This window comes from Engystomops pustulosus, chromosome 7, assembly GCF_040894005.1.
Source record: "Engystomops pustulosus chromosome 7, aEngPut4.maternal, whole genome shotgun sequence".
Taxonomy (NCBI): Eukaryota; Metazoa; Chordata; class Amphibia; order Anura; family Leptodactylidae; genus Engystomops; species Engystomops pustulosus.
The window spans coordinates 105431756-105458763 of record NC_092417.1 but is presented as its reverse complement, the minus strand read 5'-3'; the positions used below and the strand labels follow the sequence as shown (position 1 = coordinate 105458763).

Sequence of the window (27008 nt, the reverse complement as noted above, 5' to 3'; positions counted from 1 at the left end):
GTTGCTATATAAGAGGGAGATGGAAAGCCATAATACAAAGGGTAGATGAAGGGACGAAAAAATTAGGGAGGGCAAATTGGGCACAATATTAGTGTGAGGTGGTATGGGCCAGCCCCAATATGCAGGGGAGGAACTGATTGCCTTTAATAAGAGATCCTGCTTTACGCTGGAACTTAAGGACATTTTCGCAAAATAGTGAATTGTGCTTTGAAAAGCATTTCAACCACATCTGGAATAACTGCTCCATGAACACACATGTTGAGGTCTAAACACATCTGCCTTTAGGGAGAAGTTATTCTGGATGTGCTTGAAAATTGTTTTAAAATGCAATTTTGTCGGACAAGGCTTTAAGGTCAAGCATAAAGAAGGGCCTCTTATTAAAGGCAATAATAAATAGATTCAAGCATTATAGACAATGGGGTGAGTTTTTTTTCTCTGTGCTGTGTAGCAAACTTGGTGTACAATACCCCTTCACACAGTCTAACCCCTTTTGGGCATCAAATAGATCATTATTACTGTTTTTGTGGGAGCTAAAAAAAACATAAAAAAGTCATATCAAAACATGGCTAAGATCATCAGTTCAATATATCCCCGAGTATGATAAACAACTTCACAAAGTGTTAAATAAACCTTTAGTGATGCATTAGTCATCATTAAAATAAGCTTAGTAGTGAATGCTAACAGCTGGGACAGTTCCATTTATCAAATGTGTGGATAAGTCCTTTTTATCTGGAAATGCTAAGCAATGTTAAACCAATCAGCAGCATAAGGTGTCTTTCAACTTAGCAATGTCTCTTACATATGTCCCCTGTCTTTATAGGCGCAACTGCATCTGCTATGGGTTTCATGCCAAAGCACGCCAATCCAAATGTCTGGTCTGAATATGATAATGTGATGTCTCCATAGTATGGGTAAGACTTCAATGTTAAGTGACCATGGATTTTAATTTAGGGTATACAATGATTCTATCATTAACAACAAAAAGCAAAAAAAACAGATGTCACTATAAAAAGAAGTATAAGTTATTTTCTAGTCCATATTATGCACATTTACACATCTCATCGAGACATCTACATGAGACATTTTATGTACGGGATTCTGTGCTATAGTCTATAGCTCCCTTCACCATTACAGTGGTCTCAGAGTTGAAACTACCCCTGTACTCCTTACAAGATCAAAATTCCCACTATATGACGTGGTTATTTTGTATTTTAGGAATTCTAATTTTCAGATTAGTTATCCTGCAGTCTTCTTGTATTGGATAACTGTGAGATTATCCATTTCAAACAAATGCATTGCAGTCATTAATATTGTGTCTCCACTATATATACACTAATAAAATTAACAGGAGAACTCATTATTTTACTGTTCTGGGCAATGTCAAGTGTGCAGAGGATGTCATAATAATACCTGATGTTTACCATAACTTTTCATGTAACATCATTTTAAAAAATGTTACATAAAGTACATTAAACCATGTTCCTGTATATTATGGATAATTCTCACTTATACCTAATTTTCATACTCAGGGACATATTACAGTTTCAAGAGTACTCTGATTTACATCACCCCTGCATACATTCAGTGGTAATTAAAATTGTGACATGATATGTGACAGTAGCCTTATAAAAGTGTTCTCTCTTAAAACAAAGAATGTAGCATGGGGGGCACATTCAGTGTTACTTCTGAGTGCATCCTTATCTAATAATGCCCACGGACTAGTCTTTTATTTTAATATTGTTGTCCATGTGCTTTCTAGTAATAAAAATATTCCTGGCTAAACCCTTTTAACCTCCTTCGAGGAATTAAAATATAAAATGTAAGCACTTTTGACTTAAAATATAAAATGTAGACACGTAACTCTTTTGACATTCTGATCACATCCGATTGACATCCAATGTGTAGATGGAAATATGGTAGAGGGAATGGTGGGATTTTGGTGCACACCGGTATTTAAAGGCAGATAATGGAATGAAGATGTAAAAGGACTTGATTTCTCGATTTTCAAGATATTTAGAGGCTACCACAGTCTTATTCAAAGGTCTGAAACACCCAACCCAGGGGTACTGGTCTGTTGGTAGTACATAAAGTCCTATACTACCCAATCTTTCTCCAGCCTAGTGTTAGATCAAGCAAACATGTCCCTTTGTCATGTGACATGGGCGGGGCAGCAGATTAAAAAAATGAGGTGGTCACACTACTTCATTGGAAGGATTTAAGGTAAATTGCATTAAAATATATGGTATTCAGGAGATTATTGAAAGGGAGGACAATTAAGGGGTTCAACAATGGCACAAATGAAAGGGGGAATTGAGAAGAGACACTTGAACTGGAAGATTGGATTTTTTGAATCGAACTTGAATATTTACAATAAATTTAAACCAGTGTTATTATTATTAATAATGTGCTGTCATTGAAAATAGTTTTGTATTATGTTGAATTTGAAACAAATATGAACCATAAACCCAGTCAAGGATGTACGAGTTGGGTAGTGCAAGTACATACTGTACAGCCTGGAATGCTGTGATTGGGCTTGATTTTTGGTGAGCGGGGAAATGCTTAAATTGACTGCTAATTATGAGCTGCTTCATGCTGTATTAGATCCTATACCTCAGATGCTTTTCAGCTTTACATTAGAGATTACAAAATATAGTTCAGTAGACATAGAGTTGTAGGATTGAGCTCCTGTCCATATAGCAATCTAAAGTCTGATATTAGGAAGAAAGGTTAGACTTACAAATTGTTTTTATGTTTACCATACTGGAATGAATTCCCATTTCTGGTTAAGGAACACAAAGGAAGGACGGACCATCTGATGTTTGAGTGAATTGAGTCTTCTCTATTTTATAAAGGGATTTATTTTATTTATTGTGCTTTTAGCAGTGTTTGATATGACAAGCAGAAGTAAAGCTTTATTTTACTTGGATTTGTAGAAAACTAAAATAGTTCTGTGCCTCTCCTACAGTTGCAGGGGTCATCCTTGCCAAATCTATGCCATCCCTACAGCTGAGTTTCCCTTCTGATGCTCCACAGAAGTTAAGCCTAAAGACAAGATGACTCTCCAGTACCCAGTACGTCTCAGCTGCTTGGTAATGTTTACTGTTTGTAGCCTTCAATATAAACTTTCAGGAAATGCAGAAAAAGGGAAACTCAGACAGACATATTTTTTTTATTAAATTGCAAAAAACAGTCTACCATTTCCCGACTTTATTGTCAGCTTCATTTTGAATTCTGTTATTGTCTCCTGCAGAAGAACAGTGACATTTGATTCACCACAGATTTCTAAGCACATCTGCCATGAAGAGGAGGCAAAGAACATACAGTAGCATATATCAAGTAAAAGTTCTGTCTAACTAATCAAGTCCATGGGGACACTCTGCTGTGTCATAAGACATATCATTGCACAGTTGAATGAGATTGTCAGTCATAGCAAGCCAGGCTGCAGCGCAGCTATTGTCACCACTCAGCAGTATGGAAGTGTATAAATGTAGATAGGGGCATATTTTAAAAACAGCTCAGCTCGCCCTTGCATGTGCCTACTTTGCCAGACGTGAACGTTCTCCCTATCACATTTCAATTTACAAATGGGAAGGAACAGATTGTTGATAGCTTAAAGGAACATAAGGAGTTTTTATTGCATAGTTCTGGACAGTTAAAGAATACCCAGCAGCTTAACAGTTTGGATTATTTGCTTACAGTGAGGTTTTTAAGTTTTTTTTCTCTCTGATGGCAACAAAAGGAACTGTTCCATTTCTAATACCTTCCATTGACTACTAAAATAAACAAATCATCAGCCTGGAGATATCAAAAATACTGAATTAAAACCCATATATAGACAATAAAACAGGCATAGCAGGATCCTCGACACATGGAAATAAACCACAAATAGATTCCTGTTATAAATTAAGCTTTTTCCAATCCAATACATTACTTCAATACGATCTGGCCAGCAAAATCTAGTAGTGCCCAGCACCAAGACCACCTTTATGAATTTTCAAAATGAATGATAATATAATTCCTTTTCATCTTACGCACAATAATCTTGAAACAACTCAATAGCAACCACGATGCATGATTAATTGAGAACTACTTTATAATGTCACCCAATCCTAATGGCTCAAAGTGATATCCTATATAGAACATACATGTGCCCTTCCGTTACCCTGGGCTGCACATGTCATAAGTGTCATGAGACAATTGTTCTAAAAGATGATATGGCCCAATGAAATTGGGTCAGGAAAATTAAACAAGAAAATCATAGTAAAAGTTTACAGATCTAAACTAAAACACGTTTATAACCAAGTTCAAATAACTAGATGTGTGAAAGACGAAAGCGGCGCTCACTGGGGTGATCTTGCAAAGTCTTAATTCAATAGTACGGCAGTGCAGGAGGAGCCAACCACAAGCAAGGCCTAAATAGATAATTCTAAATGAGATGTTCCTTGTTTTGAACCTCCATCCATAAGCCAGAGACATAACAAGTGTCCTGGTGAATCTGGCATCCATTTTGGTTGCCTCCAAGAAATATTTAAAAACAAAGCATGTAAGAAAATTGTGCAATTTAATATTTTTTGTTAATTATACTGCATTTGGTATTATTATTTCAGCTTCCTTAGCACATTACATTAAATATTTTATACTGAAACCAAGGAGTATATTTTTTCCCATAGATAACAAGCCGTGATACAGGTCAGAAGAAGTAACGTAAAGACAAAAAGTAAAAAAAGGTGTTATGGGGTCTGAATACCCAACCATGACCCAATCCTCCACTAGTAACACTCGCGATCGAAATTAAAATTTCTCTGCAAATGCCAGTTAAATAGTTAATGTCAGTGATCTGTGAGTTAACGGCGCGTGTTTGTGCCAAAGCCTGAACTAGAACTTCTAATGATGAACTTTGCGGTTCAGGTCCACTCAGTGCTAGCTAATGGGATTAAAATGAATTTATTTGTAAGGTTCTATAGAAGAGATCAAATGTTTACTCCATCATGACAATAGTTTGATCATGTGACATCAAAATCACAGTGAGACAAGTGTCAAATTCCAAATTACATGTTCTCTGCCCAACGTACAATACATTTCTCCTTGTTGTAAAACCATAATAGCTAATAGTTTAAGTCTTTACCATAAAACATAATTGAAAGCAAGTCACTATTGTGTAATTATATCTTATCATCATCACCACCTGTACTATAAGCCTTTAACAACAATCTGTCTATAAGTAATGGTAAGCTTTCTTGTGTTCCCCAGTGTTTGGAGGATTTTCTTAATCATATACACGTGAATTAATGTAATCTACAACGCTAGCTATTTTTCCATCTGTTATCACAAAAAATGTCTCAAAACATGACCTGTTTAAGAAATTTCAAGGGAATCTAGAGGTATTATATGATGATATCTCCATCGGCTGGCAATGATCAGGCTTGGAAAACGTAGAGCATCAACATATACATTCATATATTTTTCATTGTGTAGGGTCACACAATGAGCATTTCTGAATTTATGGATGCAGCTGATTCAGGCATGTAATAAGGGAATAATAACGTGCATACAGATGTGCCCTTTCTCACATTTCCTCATGGCTGGAAATGTTCAAATATTTGTCTCATAAGATGAATAAGGAAATAGCTGCATAAACAGTGCACAATTGCCGATAACATACACGTTTGGCAAGAGGTCCACATGGCCAATGATGCAATGATAAAAGATGGACTCTCACCTTGAGAGATATGTTATGTGCATAACAATAGTATGTGCCGTAAGAAGAATATGTTGGGCTGCTGCTGGCCACAACTCCCACGGATCTCAAAATGAACTACATAATGCAGAAATAAAGGGGGATGTTGAAATCAGGAGAAATGCTAGAACTACACTGCAAATAGAGATGACTTTGAATTGTTTATTGTCTGAGAAATAAAAAATATGTATTTTGGCAGAGGACTGATCCCTTCATTGTACACATTGGACCTGATGAAAGATTTAGTCCTACCCTGAAACACATAGGATCTGCACAGAAAATATTCAGGGCCCCCACCTAATCTGCACATGTAACCTTATGGGTAATGGAAAATAAAGATCTTTAATTCATTGTTCCCATTTAGTTCAATTAAAGTGAATTTATATTCCCTGGCATCAGAGAGGATGTGTCCTGCTTGGACAGCTCCTCCCATCTATTCCTCCCTATGTCCCATGCCTCTTCTCAGCATGTCATGTGACCAGAGCATCATCATCACAGGTTTTATAGCCCCCAAACATTAGCAAATTCTACATCATGCACATATCTGATCACATGAAATCACAGAATATCTGTATAGACTTCTAATCCTTCCCATCCTCAAAGGATTTCTACTACTGCCCATCCTCCATGGAGGCATGCTGTGATTTCATGTGATCAAATACATACATGGATTAGACGATGCAAATGTAAGAGGATCTTTGATTATGTGATCCTGGTCACATGACTTTAAGTGCCCGATGATGTAACAGAGCTCTCCATACAGCAGAATATGATAGCCTGTCAATCAGGAACGAGGTAGCAGGGCAATGCAAGTAAAATTTACTATGCAGGACTCACTTTTTTAATCATTTAGAGATAAGGGCAATGTTTTTTAATCATAGGTTTTAATGAAGCTTTTATTTTGGGTGGGCTATGTTGCATTACCGGTTCACAGAACCGGTTCACTTTAACAGAATAACATACCAGAAAATATTAATGTATAAAACAGCCTGGTTACATAAACTTTCTATAGTTACCTCATTTCACTTACCGTGTCTTTAAGTCAAATGCTAATCATGCTAAATATAGTAGATAAAACATTAAAAACTTCACACCCTAGAGGAAAACTTCAAATTCCTCAGTGAAAAGCAGTGAAAATGTTAAAACATTCACACATTTCAGTTAGTCTTTTTTAATTATATGCAGTGTTTCCAAATAATATAAGCTCATTATACAGTGAATGTATACATTATAATGATCTGAAATATAACATTTTTCATTTATTGAGCTTTAGGCTCCTGACTTAAAATGATGTCCATTGTGGAAAAGAAAATGTTAATTACTATAAAGTAAAACCAAACATATGTAATTGGTCACTTGATTTGCTTTGTGTTTTTTGGTTTAGTTTAAGAACATCATATTTTTGTTCTGAGTAATTGACCCTTGGCTGTTCCTTTTGCTATTACAGAAACCTCTATCTGACCCCTTAAATCTGATTACCCAGAGTTCCTGCTGATAATTTCATAGGCCAGGTTCTAAATTGCTCATCACATCCTTTACTACTGTATGATCTTATTTTGCCTTACAATAACCGTAATAGAGTAAGCTCTGGAGTTGAATCCTCTGGGACTTGATATCTGTCTTACTGGGGACTGCCATGTCAAATGCCGGTTTTTAAGTTTTATTTTGAGTTTGCTTTTTTTTTTTCAAGGTTTCTAAGTTTACATTTTTTTTTTTTTGAGGAATGGAGTGGAAGGAAATATGTCATTTCTAACCTATAATACTTATAATAAAAGCTGTAATTTCAGGACATTTTTGCTTAAAATATGGGTATTTTATCATGTGAAGTGCTTATGTTGTAAGCTCAAAGGAAGGACAAATTTCCTTCATATGTTCTAGTGGGAATAGCCGCAGAAATAGTATAGCATTTTTCTTATTTATAATCTAGAGTTAACATGTCGTATTTCTCATTATCCTCTCTGCCCATCTGATATATAGTCAGCCATTTATTTGGCTTGCTGCATGTTCCTAAAAGCTAAAGACTCAGTAGTCCACTTGTTGCTTGGCTCACTTTAGATAAGAAGGGGTTGTGTTTAGGGATGAGTTGACCCGAACCCACAATGATCAGATACGTGTCAAACTTCTTGGGTTTGAGTCTGGCATTTAAAGGGTAAAACAGCAATCAGTGTTATCAGTGGGGGTGAGCTTTCTAGTTCAGGTTGGGTTACCCTGACCCAAATTCAAACCAAACTTTCGGGTTCGAACCTCAATGGGTCCGCTCATCCCTAATTGTATGCATTAATAATATAGTAATCGGGTAGAGGCATGCACAAGTTATAGCACATGGAAAGAGAGGTCTCTGGCGGACACTATCTTCGCCCCGGCGAAATCCTTTCTGGCACACAATAAGACAACGGACCGGGACCAACACACACAACAAAGGACTTTATGGCAGTGCTCAGTCAATGTAGAAAGGAAGTAACAATTTGAGTAGAGCAAAGTAACGGCTATGTATTACCTCCCTGTATGCTCAGTTCACAATAAAGGACGTTTTTTCTTCCACATCTTCTGGAGTCGGTGAGTGCCGTTACTTTGCTCTATTCAAATTGCATGTACAAGTTATAGTCACTATTTGATAATATAAATTTACATAAAATAATACAGAACATACTTTCCTGCCCATATAATCCGGCCCAGACATATTGTCAGATTGGCTGCCCCACAGTTAATCCAGGAAATTAAGGCCCCTAGCTACTATCCATTTCTGTGACTGGACACGGGAACACCCCTGGTCAATCAAAGCCATGACTAGTTGCTATGGGAAGTAATATTCTGGATTGGCTGTCTGGCACCAATCCGGCAATATCTCTGGGTCATGCAAGGCGCAGCTGAAGCCCTATCCCAAATGAAAAGTTTTGGTCCACTCATCTACCACTGACAACCTATAGTATATAAATGTACTAAGCGCCAAATGAGCATCCTGATTTCCACTGTATTAGAGTAGTGCTTGTTAGGTCTATGAATGGTATTCAAACGTGAGCCTTCCACGTTTATGCAAAAGCACAACTTGGAGGTTAGGGCAAAATATGTTACATCTGTAGAATGATACCACTTCTATTCATGATGTATTTTAAAAAGGTAAACATAATTTTATATGAGGCGCAGGTACCCAAGTTATGTATGTATGTATTCATTGATGAAGCATTGGTTGTCCATCTCCACTCTTTCAAACATACAAAATATGTGTTTTTTTCTACTTTTTGTTGTGTCTTACTTTCTTTATTTTTGCCAATAGAGAAGAAACTAGATTTGAGAATTATATAATCAACCAAACATTTCAAAAAAGACCATATTTGGTTGCAGTATTATCAATACTGGGTACATAGAATGTAGGAACTAATCAAAACAGGATAAATAAATGAAGTAATTATGTTAGGTAAGAAGAGAAGAAGCCGGAAGTAATGTATGATTACACAAGGTCATTAGAAGAAGCTGGAGTGTTTGAGAAGAAACATTTATTAAGATTTGTTGTTTGATCATTTATTTTAACTCCAAGAGTTTGGAATGCAATCTTCGCATTAGCATGACCTTGAAGGGATTATCATATTTTTTAAATGCTGGATGAATTTGTGTTCAATTAGTTTTATGTACACGGAGGCTCATTACAATTATACAGCCTTTTAAAGACAAGGTGGAAAAATTGGTTCTTGAAAAGCATTGTAAATTAACTCATTTACCTACAGTCCAAGCTCTGGAATATATCTGTTGTTTCCAATTAATGTCTTTACAATGACTAACAATCAAAAATTAGATTTACTGTTAAGATCATTATTAGGACCTGGAGAGGCTATTAAGAATATATAATGGGAATAGTGTGATCTAAATTAGGAAGTTGTTTCTTTTAGCTGGCAAATGTTGGAAATGGCTTCAATCTAATGTATTATTTTACAGTCAAGAACAGAGACCTCTATGTCTGTATTTACTATTGTTTATTGTGTGGTCTGACTTGAATTTGTAACAGGGGCATGAATTTTAAGCAGAACCTACAACAGACCAAATAGATATTAGGGGAGATTTATCAGAAGTGTCTGAGAGTATAGCTGTTCTAGTTGCTCATCGCAACCAATCCAAACTCAACTTTCATTTTCCCACAGCTGTTTAGAAAATTAAAGCTGAGCTGATTGGTTGCCATGAGCAACTAGAACAGTTCTGATCTCAGACTTTCTGATAAATCTCACCCAAAGGTTATAATTACATTATTCACTTAATAATGGAAATGGATAATGTCAACTAGTTTCAGATGTTGCAATGGAAATGTAAAACCCTATAAATTTAAGGGAAAACTTGGTAAAAAGTAAGATTTTCGTCAAAATTCCTATGTGGATGACAACCTCTTGACTCTTCCTTGACATAAAGGAGGAAGTGTAAGTATGTTGATAATTTGGTTCTCAGGGAAGATAAGTAGATTTTTTTTTTGCTCTTAGACTCTGGGATATGTGGGAAACCAAAAGTGGAAGATGAATGAGAGGACTTTGGTTCATCTTCCATTCCCCATATATTTCAATGCTGTCAATGCCATTATTAATAGTGGAATAAGATGCAGGCTAACGATAAGGTGAAAGTGAACATCCATGATTTAGGTGGGATCTAAAAGTGTATGAGAATTATTTCTATATAAAACACTTTTCATTTTACTTACCTACCTGTTCCTACGTAGATCTAAATGTAAAGGCTGTTGCACAACACACACACAAACCCATTGAGGAGCAAAAAATAAAATATGCAGAAATGTCAATACCTCAAGTCATGGAAATGATTTCTGTTAAGATACCATAAGCAATTGAAGAAGTATTTCAATGTTAAAGACAAATATATAGTCTAATACAATGTCAAAATGTTCTTACCATTAGTAATCTATTTTCCAATATTAATATTAGACAACTATGCAAATTGGCAGGAACAGCTTACTACAGCATGTAGAAAACAGTGTTCCGCTCCTGGGGGGGACCCTGCGTCCTGTATGGGAAGGGGTGAATGGTCCCAGTCAATGTAGGTGGTGCTCAATCCAACAAAGTGATGCAGAGGTGAATGGAAGTACATACCTAGGGGAAGGAAGATGTTCCTCCTGCAGTGCACACTGGAGCGACGGCCGTTTCGTGAGCCGGAAGAAGCGCATGTAGCGCGAAACGGCAGTCGCTCCAGTCTGCACCGCAGGAGGAACATCTCCTCTCCCTCCCCTTTCTATGTACTCCCTTGATGCCTAACAAAGACACTCATTTTTGCTACATGGTCTATGGATTGTCAGTGAACCTTGGTGAGTGTCATCCTACTTCTTCCATTTTACTACAGCATGTAATAGCTAAAAAAGTCAACTGCACTGGTTTTCCGTTGTAATATTTCTCATAGTACCTACATGTTGGTACATGCCACTTCTGCTTGTTATAGTCAGCAAAGTTTCTAACATAGTACAGAGAAATAAGAATTTACCAGGATCTATTTATCATAAATCCATTTAGAGACATTCTTATGAAGTGCCTACATATACTCCCATGTAATTTGTGTCATATGTATATAACATTATATACTATTTGGAATATGAAATTATAAAAATTTCCCAGATATACATCCCACATATGCCAACAAAGCTTTATGCTATTACAGACAAGAGATAAAAAATCAACAATTAAATGTCTTTATTTTTACGGCCAAACAGATGTAGCAAAAAGAATATCTCTAGACATTTCGCCCAGCCTAAGGGTCAATCACATGCTATTTCTGAACAAGTAAACTGGGTCAAACATCCTGTAGCAGTATATATTTATATTGTGAGAAACCCAATAATAGTTAAAAGGCAGATGGTAAATTTGGAGCGTGGTGAGCTTCCAGCTTCAGGACTTAAAGTTCAAAAGCCACACATTTACGAGCATGAAAACATCTTTTCATTTTCTTACAACTTAAAACATAAGCAGGGTAATTTAATCCTTATAAAAATGGTCAATGTACAATGGGGTTTTCCATGATTGAAAATATTGGGGCATATTCACTAACAACAGTACAAACTGCACCAAATGCAGTTCATCTGTGTAATGTGCAGGGTGCGACCTGATTTCTGGTGCATGTTTTTCTTGAGTATAGCACCCCTTGTAGCTGCACCACTAATTGTCGCGTGTGACACAAATGTGGCGCAGACACTTCTTAAATACCTGTGCAAGCCGTTTGCACTAGAAGGATGTGCAACAGAAAATTGGTGCACAGCCTCAGTAAATGTGCACATTTACAGATATGTGCACCTCTTATAGCTGAACTTTTCTCCAGTCCTCCCTTAATTGACCACTGGAGGACAGTCTCCCAATGATACACAATGCCAAGGCAAAGCTGGACTGGGCAAACCACAGTCATATTTGGCATACGTTTACCAGGGAAATCCCTTGTGATCCAGATTACTAGCACCAGTACATAAACTTCTATTACAGGATTTCTAGTTTAATAGGTCAGAATAAAATACAAGATATTTCCCAATATATGTGCCCACTATATTAGAAATTCTGACCAATCCCAGCTACCTACATTTTGTAAAAAGATTCAGCTTCTCAAAAAATTTTCTAATACAATAGCAAAGCATTCTAGCAAAATCCTTAAAATGTTAATCCTACAATAAACATGGTGGCCACACATTGTATGATGAACATTTAATTTATTTCACCAAGAAGAAAATACAAAAAGGTACATGGGATTCTACACTTGTTCCCCAGGGTATATTCAGAAGCCTTGCTTGGGGATCTAGGGTGTGATCTTCTTTTTATGCCCATTGACTTCTATGTTGTATTTGACTGCATTCACGTACTGGACTCCGGTAATAGTCTGTTGTACTTCTACACACGGATATTGAGGGGAACTCATTACCATTTATGTATATCAAAATGAACTAGATATGTGCCTGAAATCTTCACAATACGAATGAGATGTGATTTCAAGTGTTTTATTTCTCAGCACAGATTGGCTACCTGTATCAATACCGAGGGAATCAGCCTTTGTCTCAAGTGTTTCCTACCAAAATTTCTAAACAAAAATATTTACAATAATCATGAAACCTGCTGGTCTCTTCCTCTGTAAGCAGTGCAAGCTCAGTGTCGTATCTGTAGGTGTATAAAACTTCTGCTCTCCTTGATCTCTGTAATTAATAAATGCATTGGCTTTGACTGTTACAAAATATGGCTCTCATATAATTGTCAAGTTTAACGATCACCACGCTGGATGGCCGTCGCTTCCTAGAGAACCAGGACCCTCATGTAAAAGCGCTTGAACATCTTATTTTATTATGGGATATCATTATGTCTTGTTATGTGTATAAATTCATTGTATGCTTTAATTTTATCCTGGAGTCTTCATTTTATATTCAACCTATGGCTTCATTAAAATTTCTCAGAATTAAGGCTTCCTTCAGTGTAATACAGCATGAGGTGTCAGTTATAGATAGCCGAGCCAATCTTTAACCAGGCGTACCTCACACAGTCTAATTTCCGGTATCCATATTTTCAGAGTGTTTCATATTTATGATAATATTTTTCTTATTGCTTTTTGCCTCCTTGCAGTGAAGGAGTCAGGATAATTGAATAGTATTACTAACTCAAATTATGTTCATGTGCCTTTGTGAATGGAAGCAGGAGGTTTCTATATACAATAAATGACCACTATAGACATAGGTGGCTTCTTTTTACTGCTCCAGTGAGATGAATGAGATAACTCATTACAATGTCTATTTGACTCATTTCAGTATTGACCAAAATGTATATTTGCAAGAAATATAAATAGTAATAAAGCAGAAAAATCTGAAGAATTACCCGATGTTTAATCATGCTAATGTTGAAGAGATCTTGCTTGCAATGCAATACACAACCTGAGGATGAGAGTGGCACTATTTATGACTCTGAACAGTGCATCTCCAATCATTTGATAAAAGTCACACTGAAGTTGTTTGTCAGTTGTACCCAGGCCATTACAACATTACATGGGATACAGGATACGTATCATTGCAATGCTTATTTGACATGTATCCTGGTTGTCTAGTTTACCATATTAGGTTCTCTGCTTTTGATGAGGATACACAGGTTACAACTACAGCTGAGACCTCAAAAAATCATCCCACATCTGTAAATCAATTTGCGTGCAGATATTCACTTACACTTATCACAGGGGATAAAAAGATGTGTAGTGTAATGTAACGGTTCCGGAAACAGCCTAGAACTGAGCTCTGCTGGTTTGAGAGCTCATCTGTTTCCATGCAAGGGATGGGGATGTTATAGCTCAGTTCTACTCTGTAGCTGTAGGACCAAGCCACTGCTGACAGCCTGCCTCACACTGCCAACAGGAACAATGCAATGCAATGACGGGTGTAGGTTCCAGACATGGTAGCCACCTCTATCAGACATCCATAAAATATATTTCAATATGCTGTAAATGTTGTTCACCCTCCCTTAGGTAATATATACATATTTTTATGCCTCTACAAACAGAGGATATTTTTTGTAGTGATCAGTACTGCTCTATTTGTGTTTAGGAATTTGTAATGAAATTAAAAAGAGGGTTTCTAAACCAGAGATTCAGTTTAATTCTTCATTATTTTTCTCCATGAATTCCTCTTTTTATTATCCCATATCATAATCTATTCAACTGAAAAACAACAACCAGAAAAGTCGTTAATTGTAATAGAAATAATGTACATTTCTTTAATGTGGGATGCTAAGTAACTGCAATCGCTGTGACACATTCATGCTTCTCCTTTTAAGCTGTGGACACTGCACATATTGTCTGAACGCTCCAGGCTTACAGATAGTTTTGGATCTGACACCTCTAGTGGCAGCATTTGATATTACAGCTGCCTGAATCTTGTACTTTACAGTAAATTACAAGTCTAGAGCATAGTGCTTTGTGGACACTGAAGCCATGACCATTTCAGCAATGAACAGACAGTACAACACAAATGGCATCAGTCACTGCAAGCAGAAAATGAAGCGGTAGGGAGGAGATGAAGAAATAGAACAATCTGTATAATAGTCGTGGAGTTATATTGTAGTATCTGTCATATGATAGAAGTACAGATATATCCAAAGTGCAATTACCTTGTATCCTAATGCATTACATGTAGCTCAGCTATGCTATGTAGCATTTATGAAATTGATGGTCATGCTTTTTGTTGATAAAATACTTTCATTTTCTGGATAAACACAGGATGGAATCATTACTTGTATTAGGATGTCTAACAGAACAGAAAAAAATATAGTAAAAGCTTTCATAGTAAGAAAAACAGTTGCCATATATTAAAGCAGTTTTTCACTTTAGACCAAGGCCACCAGTCTCATGTGAACATCTTTATTGTTCCTACATACACAATTGTTTGATGTCCATTAAGACAACAAGTCGAGTGAATGCAACAAGCTGGTGACAGGAGCAAGAATGGAATCAGAGAAGTAAAATATAGAGATTTTCATTTTTTTAATGAAAGTGCAACATCTGGGATCTAAAATCCCACAAAACCCTGTTATGAGCCACTTTAAAGATTAGAGGGAGTAGCAGGTGTAAAAGTGCTGAGTTTCTCTTGTGTAACGGCACTGTGTTTCACTTCTGATATAACAACATATTATATCATTTGGCTATTAGCATAGAACTTCAGCTCATTGTCACAAACCAGTGGTACATAGGACATCATTTGGAATTTAGAACAGACAAATTGACAAGAATAAAATCTAAGGGCATCCTATTATTGTTTGCTATTGCAATAATACTTTTTATAGCAGCAGTTCAGATGTAAGCAATAATGAATTTAATCAATGGAGAAACTCGCTTTAAGGGTTAACATCACCACTGAATTTACTATTTGAGTAACCAATAGTTACACAATGAGTTGACTGGTATTTGTTTCTCTTCTTTGGATGTATACTGAAGGTTAACTAAAAGATGAATAAAATTTTAAGCAGGATGTAGTAAACTATGCAAACACAATTTAATGCGGCACATTCTGCACAGTGCAGTCTGTACTACGTGCAGTTTGTCTGTGTATAATGCAGGGGGTGCCAGATTCAGGATTTCAGGCGGATTTTCTTCATGAATCTGATGCCGACAGAGTGCACTACTTTTTTTGGTGCACCTTTAATCATAGGGCTTCAAACACATTTCTGTCGGGCTTTGCATGATAAACCTGGTTCATGATCCGACTAAGAACTGGATGACCCAATCAGTGCAGAAATTTGAGTTGCATGAAGAAAAGTGCAGCCATGCCACAAAACGGTTGCGTGCAACATTAATGTGGCACAGGCACCTCCTAAATACCTGTGCAAGCAGTTTGCACCCAAAAGGACTTGCAAAGTCCGACAGGAAACTGGCGCAAGTGCTTTAATAAATGTGCCCCAGTATGTGCATATAGCAACATAAAAGATCACTGTCCATGGTGCTGAATTTCTCATCCTGAGCTTCCATTTTTACCAACTTTTACTGAATTAATCTTCGTAGCACAGATCACAGACAAGTTAATGGTAGCTGCCTGTAGTATTGGTGAAGAATATATTATATGACTCCAACCTATGATATGAAATGTGATACTCGTCACTTTGAGCAATCTGGGCAATAAGGGCCCATTCACACCGTGTTAAGGTAATAGCAACTCATTGCATAAGCAAACTGATCTATTAACCTTATTTGTGTACCTGTGCACAGAAAACTGTAGTGTCTACAGGAAACCCTTGTAAATATTAGGGTTATTCATTAACATGGTGATCATATGGCAACATATAGTATACAGGCAGTCCCCGGGTTACATACAAGATAGGTTCCATAGGTTTGTTCTTAAGTTAAATTTGAATGTAAGTCAAAACTGTATATTTTATAATTGTAGCTCCAGACCAATTTTTTTTTTTTTGCCCCAGTGACAATTGGAGTTTCAAAATTTTGTGCTGTCATGGGAACAAGTATTATCTATAAAGCTTCATTGCAGACACCTTACAGCTGATCATTGCAGCCTGGGACTAAAGTAACATCCAGAGAGCTTCACCAGAGGTCACAGTGGGAAGAGGAGTCTGTCATTAACTAGGGGTCGTCTGTATGTTGGGTGTCCTTAAGTGGGGGACCTCCTGTATAGTCTACACAATTCACTTTGCCCACAATTGGGCATTAATGTTAATTGTAAAAGCAGATTGGGAATTAGTATTAAACAGGCTATGGGAACCTGAAAATGTATGTCCTCATGACAGGTTCCTTTTAAAGATATAATACAATAATAAACATTGACCATATTATAAGAACATATTTAAAGGGACAGTGTGTCTCCATTTACATGAGTTTAAATACTCAAATAAATAACAACTTTTAAAAATCTTCCTCTGTTGTTCTTCTAAGAAAAGTATGAATAAAATGACATCTGGGTGCTAACATGTCTCCCTACATGGGTTGACACTGTCCTGCCATGAAATTGTAATACTCTAGAGAGACAAACCCTTTGTATAAGGCGATGGTAATGCTCTGGGGCCATATTATTTATATATTTTGCAGGAAGAGTTACAGAGGGCCAAGACTACACAGAGTGCAGTGAAAAAATGCTTTACTATAGTAATTTGTATACAAAGGAACATTAATTGAAACAGACATGTCAGGAAAGCTGACAAGTCCTGCTAAACCCAACTTCAATGTATATAGCGTTAATGGATTTCTCAAAGTGTTTATTATATTTAGTTTAGTATTATATATTATAGCATGCACCCAATATTGCCATTTATAACAGTAGTAGTAGTAATAGTTGTAGAAGTAATATTGACAGTAGGCTTAAGAGTACTAAATGTAATAATGCTTATGATAATAATCATAAATAAGAATAATAGTATAGTAAGTATGTGTTTTATCAAGCAATAAATAACATCTATTATATAGAGATGTAAATAAAAGAATATAGGAATAAATTGTAGAACTTACACGTCCCACTAGTATTGGTTCTGGTCCAGAAAACTCTTCTAAGACAAACATTTGATTCCACACCCAGCCTCTCTTGGATCTGTTCAATACTTTCTGTTCATCAATGATTCCATTAAGTTCTGTGGTGACTTCAGTGGAGAGTACATAGGATTCATTCCTTGGAGCCATGTACGCATGAGGAAGAACAGCAATCCATAATATGAAAAATGGAGTCCAAATATCCATGAGCATTTCCCCAAGTCTTTCTGGCATTGTAACACAAGTTGTAGAGAACACGGACAACATGAAACAATTGTTCTGCTCACATCCAGATTGCAGGCATCCAATTCATCATGCAGAGAGGGATGTTTACGTGCAGCTGATCCGAGTGTTTATTGCTCAATAAACATAAGCACAAATAGTTCATAGTCGAAGGACATGACGTGTCTGGAATATTGTTCATTGATGTTTCCCTTAAAATAAAACGAAAAAAATTGAGTGAGTGAAATTTGCAATGCATAACACAGAAAGTGTTTCCCAGCCAAGCAATGTTATAGACCCAATATTTAACCTGTACTATCACACTGAGAGTGAAGAACAAAATTCAAAACCCAAATATTGCATGGCAGGGTTCTTGTTAAATTTACAATGTAAACAAGAAAATCCAGATAAGTTTATGCATTGTCATACTGGTATTTCTAATTTTTCAATCTACTGTTTTGTCAGGTTACACACAATATTTCATTTATACAGCAATGGGCCATTGCAAAGATATGGTCTTTAAAATGAATCTCCTCAGACCATAAAAGCATATACTGGTTACCTCTATTGGAGCCAAGGCATCTAACGCGGGTTGATCATCAAGTGAAGAAATTGCCAGAAATGGTCACTATCTGAACTGTGAGCTGTTTAACAAAAGATGTAAAAGCAGTCCCTTGCTTGATAGGTGGATGTGAATGCCACAACATAGGCAAGTTATTAAAGAGTATTTCATGACATAAAGATTCATGAAAACACAACAAATAAATGCAAATATCATGTATTGAGCTCAAGTGTATTTGTTTTCAGAAATTTTGAAACTTCATTCTGAAAATATGTGGTAGTGTCTTTGATGAATAAACCCCTTAAGGATCTTATTCAAGGCACATTGACATCCAGATGATCCACTGCCAATAGATACCTACATTCCCTCATGCAGTGATGGTGGTTGACCACTATGTGATCTTTACCAAAGTAAAATCTATGACTGGAACAGAAGAACTTTATGTTATGTACCCACAATTCGGCTAATCTATCTGCAAGCATTTATTTAGGATGTGTCATATTAATATGAGAATCCTTATGTCCTATGCAGGTGACAGAGATCTAGAATTACAGAGAAGTGTCTTAATATCATGTGAATATATATCAACTCAACCAGGAATTTCCCTGAAGGATTGTTACATGAGCTAGAAAATGACTTAATCTGTTTTCTCATGTATTCCAAAACACATTGGTTCATCCGTTTGCCTCACTTATCAACAGAGGGGTTTGAAAGTTCTGAGACAAAATTGAGAATTTAAAGAGCCCATCCATCAATAGAAGAGGGAGATTGCATATCTGCTAAGTGGTCCACAATGGATAGGTTCAAAGTTGATTCTTTAAACATCACTTTTGAGAACATCATTTTAAGATGATAATAAATACAATGGCATGATGGCATAGCTTGGCATGATGAGGCTTAAATTAAAAAAAAAAAAAAAAAAATTATATATATATATATATATATATATATATATATATATATATATATATTTAGTGGTCTCTGTCTTCACAGACCCCATTATATGTGTATAACTTTGCAAAGCTCTTCATGGAAACGTCTAATGCAAGTATACATTGTCAGAATAAGCAGGGATTTGGGCATGTGTAAGCCTCTAGTGCTCAGTATTCATATCACTGATAAAGACTAACCTTAATGGTGAAGTCTGGAAGCCTAGGTTGACATGAGTCCTCCTGTAGAAATAGATTATTTTGCAGTGATCCTGCACCAGTTTATTCTTCATGTTCGCCATGAATCATGATTGTATTGGTCTACCTCACATGATGCAAGAATACCATTGCCCAAAAACAAAAATAAAATATGCAGATATCAGGTGCTACAAAGCATTAATTTATCAAAATAAGTAACCGACCTGCAAGTCAAGCAGCTTTTCTGCTGAGCACATAAATATATACATAGACTTCACCAGTTTGTGGCCAATATCTATAATTAGGAACCTCAAATGGTTTTCATTTGGAACAAAGATACATCATAGTGCTGATATAGATATACTATACTCTTCCTAGTATGTGATAAAATACGCAGAATCATATTTTAAAGCATCATGTGGGTCAATAATGATTTTCTAGAGGGCCACAGTTGGTCAAGTTTGGTTTGTAACATCAATATGTATAATCATGATATACAATTCAGGCCACCAAAGAGTTAAGAGATGGGTCAACTATATTCTGTGGGGGATATTTGATACTGAGAAGTGATATATGTTTTAATAACTCTTAGGGGGTCTCCATGACTACAACTCACAGAGACTTATTTAACACTAAATGGGCATCTGTGGCTCAGACTCTCTTGAAGGACTTTTGAAGGCATCCTTTGGAAATATCAATAGAGGACTGGCTGTGCCAGTGTCCGATAAAATAAAATATTCTTTTAGTTATGTGTGTGGGAGAAGGGGAATGTTGGTGGCAGAGTAATCTCTTAAATCTGCCCTCGCTCATATTAGACTCAAATGAAGTTCTACTTTACCACATAGCTTCTTCAATCATGTTTCTTAGGATCAGTCACTGAGACCATACTGGACACACCATCCCTAACAATGCTATTTTCATGGATCCTTATAATATTCCAATTTAAGAGCAGTCGCTCTAAAATCTCTAGTGGTAGGGATTGCATATGCCAATGCAAAATATGATCTTCCACAATCAAACTTTCTTGTGTAATTTAAGAACTTCCCGCTGAACTACTGCAATAGATCCAAACCGTATAACACAGGATTATGAGCAATTTCCTCACTTGATTTAATCCCTTTACAAATCTACTCTACATTAGTTAGAAAAAGGTAATTTTCTTCATCATCTTTTGTTCTTTGGAAACAGAGCAGCATCATATTCAACTGGAAAACAATCAATTCAACAAATGATTTTAATCATTATGTATATCAACAAATATGACTCACAATGCCTTGCTGCAAGTCCCCAAGCCCTAATGAAAGAAGATAATCATTACACGACGCATGTAAACCTGGTGCAGAGGTTTCCTTTAATTGTTATGCTTTACGAGGTGGCAGGATTTGTCTGCCTCTTTCTTGTGGCATAAAAACATTGATTTAATTAGTAAACAAAAGCTTTAGTGAGAAATCTTAATGTGCAATTCACATGTGTGTAAATAACCTACTCGGAATTTATAAAGTCAGACAGTATAAGTACAACTGATTGTACATATATACTTTCTATTTGCAGAAGTATACATATTCAAATATACCATGCACAAGGTAATATATTTAATTTGTATTGACTAAATAGGATAAGCCAATGGTTTGGACTAGGCTGAGGTTAGACCCTCATCAATATAAAACTATTCCATAGATATGAATGTTGACAATGAGCTTTGTGTCTTCACATACAACAGTGCAAAGAAGTAATGGGAAACTGGAAAGATCCGCATACATATTTTATCTATGTTGTTCTCGAAAACTAAAATTTGATTTTCACTATGCCATAAATTATATGAATTTAACATGAAGTATATTAAAACTGACCTAAAATATGTGTAGTTTGTGACAAACTTCTCTAAAAAATTTGGACACAAGAAGTGGACATTGTGGCTAAAATTATATCAGAAGGCACGGGAAGCAATGGGGGATACAACAATGTGTCTTTTTGGTTCTTAAGATTGTACTTTGTTTAGTTTACAGCTGGAGAACTTGTGTGGACATGATAACTCCCACATCTACTATATCTTTTCATGTTATAGCAAACTGTGTTTGGTTATAGCTCAACCATATTCCCAATGGTTAGAGTTCAAAAAAGCAATGGAAACACAATACAACATCACATAAAAGAAGTTTCTAAGGCCACAATATTTATGAAGGGTAACCGTCCAAAAATGGTGTGCCTGTCCGGCACAGTGTGTGCCTTATGACTGCTACAGCTGTACATACTCTATGGAACAGATCAAAGAACATTAATGATAGTTTAGAGTAGCATGAAAAGTTGCTTATTTACAATACCAGTGGTGTTACAATTTAACAAGTACTTCTAAATAGGGTGTTTTGAAGAGAAATATTTATAAGAAGGATTATACCTTGCACTAGGAGGTTAAAAAAAAGTTTTGCTAATGCCCGCCTTGGGGTTAATTATTGGTATTACATAACATTTTCATCCTAATATCATTATTACTAGCGCTTTACATCTACATATGAAAGGACAATCAGACACATCAAACTCATTCACTATTCACAATTCACTATGTAGAACCACATTTTCAAATTTTTTCATAAATCAATTCTGTAAAGAATATACAGTATTAAATCAAATGTAACTCATTTCTAGATTCCCTCTAGATCTCCTCTGTAAGGTTTATTATCATCCATTGCTGGAATGGTCCCATGATTAATTTTTTACATCTATCTTTATAGACAAAACGCAATACACAACAATAAAACTGCTTGTGCAAACATACAGAATACCTTTCAACCTCTTATTTATCATTGAAACCCCTTATGGCATGTTGAACTTAGTCCATGTTGGACTTCACTGCAGTTTGGAAGACCCGCTGAAGGGCACAGCACTGTCTCACAACCAACATCAATTACACGCTGCTTTTGTTATGTCTGCAAAATTAACCATTTTATCTTCAGCCTACATCTATTGGTCAGTCTACAGCATCTAGACAGCCTCTGTGACCTCTGGACTATCCAAGTTGAACCAAATAATGACTCTGAGAAGGAAAAGACGTATCTGACAGTTGTATTAGGGGCTCAGCATTATAGATAGTCTTCATTTATTGCTTTTTAGAAGAGGAAATGTATTTGTTCTGGCTAAGTATTTAATCTGTATTGTCGGCCATGATTTATGTATAATGTTTTCTCCCAGAACACATACTATAAGTAATTTCATCTACTATAACCAGGCTTAAAAGTTCAATCACATCAGCAGTGTAGTAAATATAATGAACAGATTTTTACATTTTTCACGCCAGTTAATAATAGTCTTTGTCATCCACAGAGCCAGCTGTTCCTAAAATTGAACATACACATTGAAAGTCAAAGCCCCCTGCCTGTCTTTACAAACTTCAGATCGGTGGTTCTTTGTTAGAGTCCTACCCAGAAACCCATCGAGCTTACTATTTTCTGTAGACATTTAATTCTGACAGAATTATACTTTAGCATTTCTCCCATAGGGTTTATTTTTTAAACTTTGACGAAGTTGGGATGAAGATAATCGTGGCATACAGCAAGGCATGGAAAAATGGCAGGGAGTTGTCCTTTGAGTGTTTTTCTCTTGACAAGTCATTGTTTTAAAGACATCAAAGCTCGGACATATTTTAGTAACAATGCTAATTGTTCATAGTTTGGAATATATTTAATCTCCAGTAACTATTTTGGGCGCCAGTTGAACATTATACTTTGTTTTCATCGAATCATGTCCTATAATTGTGGATATCTTTGTAGGACAGATTTTATGTGAAATGAGTATTATCTTTTTATTTAGTATTCCTGGTGGTATTTTTTAATTTATTTTTTTATATTTTTGCTATTTTTTCCTTGGTACTTTATTTTTTATAGGTTTATACTTTTTTTGCAATAATATTTTAAAATACCTAAATGTTCTTGATGTTATTCATCAGCATAGGTAATACTGACCCTGATAAAAATAATATGATATAAAAGTAAATCTGAAGAAACCATCTTTACAAGCAATATTATAAAATGCAATTTGCTCCTGTTCCAGTAACAAAGAATGGCTGATGGCCATTTGGGTCAATATGTAAACTCAATTCTAAAAATGAATATATACAGAAAACAATGGGGTGTCAATGAAGAAACCTACTTTAGAACCTGAGCAGAGACAAGATATCCCCAAGGTTCCAGTAACTTGCTTGTGTTTTCATTAAAATGTACAAAACTTCTTTTAGTCCTTATAGGTACTTATTTCTTTTTTGAACAGTGGCAAAGAATCGATAATTATGTACTAGATGACAGACAGTAAATGCTTTTTTTCCAGGCATGACTCAAAGCAAGTTCTCTGTGCTGCCACTCGAATCATACTTTAAAAATTGAAGGTAATGGAAAGTAAAGCATGAATTTATTTATTTATTTAGCTGTTCTCATCTCACAATGCTGGTTATGTAATTTACAGCATTACTACAAGAATGTGTTGGATTGATCTCCTTCTAACATGACCTACCTGTGTGTGCATCCGGCTACCTTATACTGTGTTACACTGATGAAACCTTATTGAATCCCTGTTTTGCGACCCGCAACAGTCTGGATTATGTTTTGGTTGGATATAAGAGGGTTAAGGCAAAAATGCCATATAACATTACAGGTGCCAGGCAGTAACTATGTTTGCTGGTACTGATGACTCCCATGCTGAATCAAATTTTATTTGAGTTCCAGTAAAAAGAACATACCCATCTCAGTATGCTGAAATCATACAGTGCACGTGGGAACATAAAATATTTATACTTTTAAAAGCAAATCAGCATTTCTTTCCGATTTGCAGAGGCCTTCATCTTCTGCCTCGCGTTTTGAGCATGGATTCAAATGCAGCAACACGTCCAAATTAAATTGATTTGAGAAGTCTATGTATGAAGTCCCACTAAGGTCCCATGTTTAATATTCACAGTCTGTGGTGCCATGCCAAAAATAATTAGGGAGATAGGTTGCCAGTGGCATCTTTATATTCTAGAGTTTGGTCGGTTAATGTTTTGCCCTGCTCAAAGTGTCCTCTAAATTCCCTCATCACTCTGGATTTTTTTTAAAAAATGTTTGCGGTAGAATTTATGGATTCAAAAAAAAAAATCAATGATGTCAAAAATTTTAAAAACTTCTTTTTGTCAAGATCCATCATAGCGTAATATAGGAAATTGAATGACACCATAATGTATGCACTGGTCTTAGGAATTGGTTATGGAGGACACAAGAACTATTCTAGAGAGTGATTGGCCCTAATAAAATTCCACCTATTGTTCAAAGTCAACTTTGATTCATTTCCTGACCCACCAAGCTCAACTTGTGCATGAGAATATTGATTTTTTTGACAATAATATGTCTGTAACTCCTGCTAAAGACTGTACACAGACACATTACAAAAACATCTCTCAGCATCATTGATCCCCAACAGATTTACACTAAAATGAATTTGCAATGATTTCTCCTGACCATCCGTAACCATTCTAGATCCTGACAGCCTTCCGTAAATGCAAAAATTATTATTTTGTAGATGACCTGTTGAAGTAGAAGCACCACTAACCGCTCATGTGTTAACTTGACATTTTATTTGGCTCATGTGTTCCCATGTTGTATTATTAATGTTTTGGTTGTTGCCCTTTTGATGGGTTCACATAATTAAATCATAGGTTCATAGACAGTTAGTGCATTCCATATTCACACCGTGCCGCAGGACTTACGTTTAACCCTTACGTTCCCAAAAGAAGAACATATGCATTCTGATACAATGTAGGGTGTGAATTTACTCTTATCATCCTATTAAACACCTGCAACTGCAAGTCCAACTGAAGAGATATGGTTCTGTTTTATTGCACCATTTTCCTAGTGCCATAATATGTGTGCATGATAATGTATAGTGAGAATACTCAAAGGTACAAAGGTCCCCAGGCATTCAACGGACACGTCTAGCCACTAACCACTGTCTCTTTAATTATCCTGCTTACCTGCCTGAGTATTGTAGGCAAAAGTTTAGAAATGGTGTATATTCCAACAAGCCAAGGAGACTAAATATAGTGAACTTGATGGCTGTATATAACGACTGACAAGAAGCTAAGTCTGTACTGCAATCAGATCATACAGGATCATCTAAATCTTCCAGTTCTCTCTCGCCCCATGTGTCATGCAGTAGGTGTAAGTCTTACAGGTCCATTGCTGCGACTAGTCCCCCACCCACATCAGTGCCCATAACCCTCGACAAAAAAAATAAAATGATAGCACTAGTAATAGCTTCAACCCTGCTCTTCCAATGCACATCACTCTCTGGCAATTTACATAAGAGGATGGTGAATGATATGTATTCTCATCACGGCATGTGCCAACCATTTCTGGACATGAATGCCTTACTGACATTTGGTCAAGAAATGCTGTACTGTAGTATCAATGCAAATAATACAGTAGGAGGACAGAGAGACACCTTTTGGTAGAAGAAGATCAACAAACTCTCTCCCTATAAAAAGATGGGTAATCACCTACAAGCAGGGAATGATGTGTTCATCAACACTTGCTGCAGGGAGACAGAGTATTCCCAGGCAGTGGCAAAGCGCCCTGGCCATCTATCAAGAGAACTCTCGCACAAAGTAGCACATAAGCAATGGAAGGGGTGAATACTTACTGTGCCAGTATTCAGACAGCATCTTCATGTGCAGCTCCAAGCTCAGGATGTATTAGGAGGGATCTATGTGGGGACCAGGCTGGATGGATCCCTGGTGTATGAGCTGTCCTCACTTACTGTGGGCTCCAGTGCCTTCTCATTCTGATGGAGAGATTGACACTCTCAAGCTCTATGTGTCCTGATGGAAGGATTCAGTTTCCTTCAGCTCCTTCTCTCTTTCTCCACACATCAGCAGTGTATCTCCAGACAGACAGGGAGCGAGCGAGAGAGAGTGAGAAAAAAAAGAGAGAGCCAGGGATATTCCCAGTAAATCCTTGAATTTTATCAGTGAGCTGTTCCAATGTGCCTGGCTGCTGAGCAAAACAGTGAAGGGTTGTGAGAAAGTGATCTCAGAGAGCCTCCCCTGACAGCTCTTATTGGGCTGCTAGTCTTGGAGGCTGGTCTGCTGCTTGGAAATTCATGGATGCATTTTTTTATTATTATCATTGCGAGTGAAGTGCCCAACTTTTCTTGTCATTGTTGATTCAGTCATTGTCTGCGAGCTCTGCGACTAGTAACCCTTCAGCTGCCATCCAATTCACCGCTGTGGAGGCAATGCACATCTCATCTCTCTTTTCTGTCTCTCACGGCTTATTAATACATCATTTGCATGTATTTAAAGAGCGCTGGCCCTTTAACCCAACCGATGCTGCACAACAAAGACAGATTCGCAACCACAGGTGTAGCAGGGCTACATCTCCAGCATTTT

The 27008-nt window shown here is 36.5% G+C and overlaps 1 protein-coding gene across 1 annotated transcript in view; it reads right to left on the bottom strand.

Annotated features, from left to right (window-relative positions):
- Nucleotides 1-26797, bottom strand: part of LOC140070705 (cadherin-8) — a 291808-nt gene extending 265011 nt beyond the window's left edge. Inside the window, exons 1-2 of the mRNA XM_072117492.1 lie at nt 26261-26797; nt 17675-18126 (exon numbers count right to left, since the gene is read on the bottom strand). Of these exons, the coding sequence (XP_071973593.1) occupies nt 17675-17959 (285 nt within the window). The 5' untranslated portion in view covers nt 17960-18126; nt 26261-26797. The remainder of the gene's footprint in view (nt 1-17674; nt 18127-26260) is intronic.
- Between the last annotated feature and the right edge of the window lie 211 nt (nt 26798-27008).